At 34.6% G+C, this 6,934-nt stretch overlaps 1 protein-coding gene across 1 annotated transcript; it reads left to right on the plus strand.

The window, feature by feature from the left end:
* Positions 1–240: 240 nt before the first annotated feature.
* On the plus strand, positions 241–5,103 carry LOC111396392 (decapping nuclease DXO homolog, chloroplastic-like). The gene is made up of 6 exons (XM_023022830.1): positions 241–492; positions 579–632; positions 4,248–4,294; positions 4,452–4,536; positions 4,641–4,704; positions 4,826–5,103. The coding sequence occupies exons 1-6, from the start codon at positions 256–258 to the stop codon at positions 4,927–4,929; spliced, it is 591 nt and encodes a 196-aa protein (XP_022878598.1). The 5' UTR covers positions 241–255; the 3' UTR covers positions 4,930–5,103.
* Positions 5,104–6,934: the final 1,831 nt, after the last annotated feature.

Consider the following 6,934-nt stretch of genomic DNA (forward strand, 5'->3'; position numbering starts at 1 on the left):
GTAGCAGATCCAGTAGTGCTAATATCATGAGGCTTGTAATTAGAGTAATACAATATTAATATACCAGTTTGACCAAATTATTTGTTTCCAATTTGAAAAGATGCAGTCATAAATAGTTCAAAGTAGAGTACAATGGATTTACATTATAGGGTTGCTTTCTAATAGATGAATAGTCCACCCACATCGTTTTCTTATGCAGCTATATCAGTGGCCATTGCTTTAAATTTCTATTCTTCTTTTCTGTATCTGTAAGTGATGTCTCCTTCCTTCAATAGATGTTACTGGGGCTATTGTTTTGAAGCTCTTGCCACTGAAGATCCAAGAAGAGCTGATGGAGAAGGGATACATCATGTTGATGCCAATGCTGAATACTGCTCTGTGATTAAAACCAAATTAGGAGCCCATCGAATCCTGATGGGTGCCGAAATGGACTGTTGTGATTCAACAGATGAGGGTAGAAGGTTCTATGTGGAACTTAAAACCAGTCGTGAGGTTGGCATGCTTGCTGATTTCTTTTGTTTCCTCTTTTCTAGTTTTTAATTTGGGACCATGTTCTGTTTCATTTGTACTTTCTGCAGTTAGACTATCATACTGAGGAAAAATATGAGAGGGAGAAATTACTCAAATTCTGGGTATGGATATTCCTCCTTTCACATTAATATCTCCACATGGTTCTCCTTTTTCTCTTTTTATGTTTCTCCTTCTGCCTTCAATGTTGTAAATGTGATTGTTTATCAAGTGAGTAATATATAGGTATGCATGGAGAAGTCTGCTTGATCTGTATATACTTTAGAGAATCCCGTTCTCCTATGCAGATACTTTGGAATATCTGAATTCTGTGAGACTCCTTTTCATCTGTGCATGAATGACTGCATCTCCATACTTTTCATTTTAAAATTATCGGTAAATGACTTCATTAATAGGACATCTGTCAATCATCTATCCTCTACAGCAGGCAATCCAAACGCTTGCCATGTTTTCACACAAATCAAGGTCATTGGTTGCATTAACTAGGACATCTGCTTTCTTACTCAAATAAGAAATTGAAATACAAATATCTTAGGTAAGAAGTTCGCTGTAGATTGTATCCTTGATGGCTTGAGAATCTGTTCTGTTTCATTACTAAATGCTGGGAGCATGAAGAGGGAGAAATTATTTTCTTTATTGTGACTGCAATTCTAAGATGATGCATGTTTTCATGTTCTTGAACGCTTTGTATTTTTGGTTAACAAAAACTTGTTTAAGAGAACTGCCGAAGTAAGACTATAAAGGATATCTTAGCAATAGTGGCGATAAAAGACATAGTGCATGATATTGTTGTTTACCTTACCTGATAAGTGATGTTATACATCAATGAGAAATTATGATTCCCAAGTAGTGATGTTGCAGGGTACTTGAAAATGGTTTGGGTAATTCTTAAGTACAACATCCTATTTTTGCTTGCTGGAGCTGCTGCAATCAATTCTATTTCATGTCAAAGCTTAACCAACAAATTCAAATCGTGCATTTAATATAGGAAAGTCAGTTTTCATTATGTAAGTTTAGTTTAGGTCTACACACAGTCTTCGGCTGGCCTTGTATGTACTATTATAATATATGCCCTGATCAGTTATGTCAATCTTTATGTGAAAGGCTGAAATGACCTCTTCATGAGGATCCTTTCCATTAAATAGGAATTGCATTACAAATCATTGGCTAATTCTAGTAATTTACAATTTATATATTAATTTATTTTAGGTAAGTAATTATAACATGTGTATGCACTAATTATAGAAATATAAATCTCGTCCATAATTTTTTCCATTGACATCCCCCTCAAATTGATGCTGGGTGATCAACAAGCATCAATTTGTCAACAAGAGATTGATGTCGGTGTCAAGAAAGAGCCTTAGTAAACATATCAGCAATCTGAAGATCGATAGTGATGTGAAATAGAGATGACTCGACTATCATATGCTTCACGAATAGAGTGTCAAACTGCTTCAATGTGCTTCATGAAATACTGGATTTGCAGCAATTTGAATAGCACTATTATTATCAGTATAGAGCGAAGTAGATTCAACTTGAGGAAACCTAAGCTCAGCCTACAATCCCCGTAGCCAAACAAGCAGAGGACATAGCACGATACTCGGACTTAGTGGAGGATTTTCATAATCTTGCTTCTTACTTTTCCAAGAAACGATGGAATTACCAAGAAACATGTACCAACTAGTAATGGAATGACGAGTATCAGGACAACCAACCCAATCAGCATCACTATATGCCACCAAATGAATAGGAGAGCCCACAGGAAAGAAAAGACCACGGGAGGAAGTACCTTGCAAATAGCGAACAATGTAACAAACAGTTGCCGGATGAAGATGATTAGGTGCTGGCATAAACTGACTAACTTGTTGAACAAGGGAAATATCATGTCAATCAATAGTCAAATAATTCAGGCTTCCCACTAGCTATCTATACAAAGAGGGATTAGAGAGAATCATCTCATCACGACAATACTTAACATTCACTTCCAAGGAGGTATCGACAAAGCGACCATCTTGAAGCCCAGCTAAAGCAATTAACTCCTGAGTGTACTTTTGTTGGTGTAAGAAAGTACGAGCTGAGGTAGAATTCACCTCAAAGACTATAAAGGACCCAATCTACAGTCAATCCCTGTAATAACAATATTATCAGCATACACTAAAAGTAAGATAATTGTACGAGTAGCCTTGCAAAGAAATGAAGATGAATTTTACTGACTCTGGACGAAGGAGAAGCTAAGAAGTGTAGAGCGGAACTTCTCAAATCAAGCAAATGTTTCCGCATAATCCACCCCATACTCCGGCCGATTAACGAGTGCAACCAACCGTGCTTTATATCTATCAAGTCAGCTATCAGATTGTAGTTTAGCCCCTGTTTGGTACGCATTTTTGGAGCCAAAAATGCATTTTTTCCGTCACATCAGCACACAATTTTTGACTTCTACACTCTAATGGGGGACCCGCGATATGATGTTTGAAATGCATTTTCATCTAAAAAATGTACACCAAACGGACTCTTAATAGAATATACCCATTTACTACCAATTGGCTTAACACCAGTAGGACTGGGGACAATATCCCAAGTATGATTCTCCTGAAGAGTCTGAATTTCTTCTTGCATAGCCTTCTTCCAACATTCCTGCTTAGTAGCCTGAGAATAAGATGTAGGAATTGTGATATCAGCCAAAGTAGCAGAAAAACCATACCTATTAGGAGGATGAATAGTGCGGGAAGATCGTCGAGGAGCCACAGAAGTAGGCACTGGATCAGAATTGTTTCCTTCCTTCCAATTGAAGATGTGAAGCTGTTGACCAAAAGAACAACACGAACTCATCGACCAGAAATTGGTAGACATATGTCGACCAAAAAAAAAAATTGGTTGACCCTGAATCTCAAATCGAAGTAGTTGAACAGAAATTGATCAACCCAAAATGAAATCAAATGTGAGAAAACTCCTGTTGCATGAAAAGCAGAAGTAGAACTGAAGGAACTCGAAGATTTGCTATGGATTTGAAAGGTAAGCTCTGATACCATGTCAATCTTTATGTGAAAGGCTGAAATGACCTCTTCATGAGGATTCTTTCCATTAAATAGGAATTTCATTACAAATTATTGGCTAATTTCTAGTAATTTACAATATTTAGGTAAGTAACTATAACGTGTATATACACTAATTATAGAAATATAAATCTCCTCCATAATCTTTGCCATCGATAAGTTAGTTCTAGCAGGAAATTTAGCTTGTTTTTGAATGACTTGGTTTTTTTAACATTTTGGTGATGTGAGTCCACCCTAAATTTCTAGTTATTGTCCATTTGGTGTTCTGATTGTTCCGCTACTTCACTGTTTGGGTCTAACACTATCTATAATTTGTTTCTTTATTCGAGAGAGTGACTATAGCTGAATGGAAGTTCAATATCATGTATATAGAGGATCAAGTAAATTTTGTTATTGTGACTTTAGAAGCTTGCTTTTGAGTATGAAAACATTCATTTACTGTTACTGTCTATTACATTCCCGAAATTTTGCTTATTTTACAACATATTCTTGTGATATGCCATTATTTTGGAACTCAATGCTTCGGTTCACTTGGGGAAGCCCACAACAGCTTTGAGTTAAAGCTTGTTAACTTCTTAAGTTTTATCTGTTGATTGGCATTTAGATAGTCAAACGTGCATCTTGACTTTCTTTGTATCGGAATCATTGCTATCTTTGCTGATGCAGATTCAATCATTCCTTGCTGGTGTACCATATGTTGTCATTGGTTTCAGGTATTATTATATGCTTTTTAATTTCTAACTGAATCCTTTTTTCTGTATCCTGTATGGATGACTATAATTTCTGCAACCTAATAAACAAAACCTTTTCACTTCCCCTTTCCTCATGTCTCCATAGATATTCATATTTGTTGACATTTTCTTGATGCAGGGATGATGCTGGCCGACTCGTCCGTACTGAAAGACTAAGAACCAAAGATATAACACACAGAGTAAAGATGAAAAATTATTGGCAGGTAAATTGATGTCTGCATATTTTCATTGTTCTCTTCTCCTTTCGTATTTGATTTGTAGTATATTTCTCGTACGAATCGTGCCACCTGTGTTGGGATTCTGGCAGGGAGGAGTGTGCCTAGCATTTGCTGATGAGGTGTTGTGCTGGCTTTATGGGACAGTTAAAGAGAGTAAGAACATTCAATTCGATTAGTTACAACTGGCTTTATTTTATCGTCTTCAATTTTGTTCATTTACTCAACATGATGTGTGTTTAAAGTCATTGATTCGAATCCCATTGTGTGGCTGTAGATGAAGACTACATCCTGCAGTTTGCGTCACCTTTCACGCGATTGGAGCTTCTTCAAGCACAATCTTGCCCAGATGAAATCACTTCCCATGTCAAGCAATTATAGCTACTTATCAAGACTTGAAAATATCATAATCGAATTAAAATATGAATTATAGTATTTAAACTGGATGTCGAGAGGGTATTTATTTTCGTTTTTCTTCTATATATAATTGATTCTCGTATTGTGTGAGACGATCTTTTGAATTGCTATAGAAATTATAAAATAACTTCTCATCCACATCCCTAATCAAGGCATTCTAAAATTGAGAAGGCAAACATATGAAAAACTACCCAAGCGTATAATTAAACATGTGTAGAGGAGTTATAATTCTCTTTAATAGTACCTACTCTACTGTGCATTAAGTGGGACAGGCTGAATTTTCATCCATTGAGATTATTAATTTTATAGTTCGTAACAGTTAATTGTAAATAGGCCCTTGTTTGAACCGCATTATTTTTATAAGAATATATTTTTGAATAGTGTATTGATAGAAAATGTGTGGTTAGAAAATAAGGAAATGTTTTTTATTTGTGTGTAATATTATTTTATTGAATAATGTGTGGTTAAAATGATATCAAATTAATGTTTAAAAATGTATTTTTTGAAATAATGTGGCTCAAACTTAGCGATTGCAATCGATTATATATGTGGAAAATTGGTTCAAAAGGTTGGTTTTGACCAATTCATATAGAAGATTATTTTGCTTTTCAAGTAGATAATTGTAGTTTGGACAATGCTATATGTACAAATGTTTTTTTACACAATTATTTACTCAGTATTCACAATAAGGGTGGAGATCACAAGCTGCCATTTTTTAAATATATGCGGGATCCACACATTATGTGAGAGGTAGTGAAGTATTTTGTCAACCATAATTTGTCCATATATATTTATCCTTGTAGTTTATTTATTTTCTCGGATCAAATTCGGGAAAATTGTAAGTAGAGAACAAAAGTGAGACGTTTAACAAATTGTTAAAAATTGGAATTAGCGTGGTGAAATATGGATGTGACACATGATGAAATATTTTAAAATATGTTTGACGGAAAATGCCTTTTCATATATAAGAATTACGTCTTTTAAATCAAACTTGAAAAAAGAGAAGTTAAAGGCATCATGTTATTCTGCTTTAGACCTTTTGAACATGTTTAGCAGTTTTTGGATATCAAACAAATTCCCTAAGAACATAATTTTAATGTGGCCAATTTTCTTCTCTGCAATCAATATTTTGCTATAATATCATCATCCTTTGAAACTGTACAAACTTCTTCCAAAGTACAAAACTTTTTGATAGATGCTATATCATACAAGAAATACCAGAAGGACGGAATTTATATTAAACCAAATACTGCTACTAAGGAAAGAAGAATGGCTCGGCTATCCCACACTTTTTTTCTTGAATGTTTGATTGAGGTTAACCGACAAAGTCGCATTTCATTTTTATCTTTGATTATTATTTTCTAGCAATTAATTTTTGAAGTGTATGAATTCAATTCTCCATTTTCTGTAATTAAGGAACTCAACTAGGAAAAGACAAAATCCTTCCCCTTAACAAATAAAAACCACCTAATCCTTTCAATCCTTATCGTTATTGCATAGTCGATAAATTACCCGTCGTCTCAATGGATCATAACGACTTAATTCAATTGCTACTTGCGCATATCCTTTCCCTAAATAAAAACAAGACTAATAACCAATTACCAGAAAATGAATAAGCATCCCCATGCTCATTGTATGAGAGTTAAAAGATCCAAAAAGAAAAGAATCCAATATGATGACAACCTGAATGACTTTTTATAGTTGCCAAAGCATTTCATTTAAGCCTTCTCTAAGAAACTATGGACCCGTTTAGCAGGGCTTAAAAAGTCAAAAGCTGAATTTAAGACTATGATACTTATTTTGAACATGTTTGAATAATTTTCTAAAAGTACTTTGTCTGACTAAAATAACTTTTAAAGAAAGTTGATCTAAAATAGCTTTCTCAAGAAACTCTTCCACAAGAAGCAAAAGCATAAGCTTTGCCAAAAGGGACCTATAATGACTTTACATTGTAAAATATCTCCTTACC

This window comes from Olea europaea, chromosome 6 (genome assembly GCF_002742605.1).
Source record: "Olea europaea var. sylvestris chromosome 6, O_europaea_v1, whole genome shotgun sequence".
Taxonomy (NCBI): Eukaryota; Viridiplantae; Streptophyta; class Magnoliopsida; order Lamiales; family Oleaceae; genus Olea; species Olea europaea.

What these genes read in the sequence shown, in the direction of transcription:
- LOC111396392 (XM_023022830.1), top strand. Translation starts at nt 256, where the DNA reads ATGTCTCCTTCCTTCAATAGATGTTACTGGGGCTATTGTTTTGAAGCT. An exon ending in AGAAATTACTCAAATTCTGG is followed by an intron (nt 633 to 4,247) that starts GTATGGATATTC and finishes TTGCTGATGCAG; the next exon opens with ATTCAATCATTCCTTGCTGG. An exon ending in AGATGAAAAATTATTGGCAG is followed by an intron (nt 4,537 to 4,640) that starts GTAAATTGATGT and finishes GGATTCTGGCAG; the next exon opens with GGAGGAGTGTGCCTAGCATT.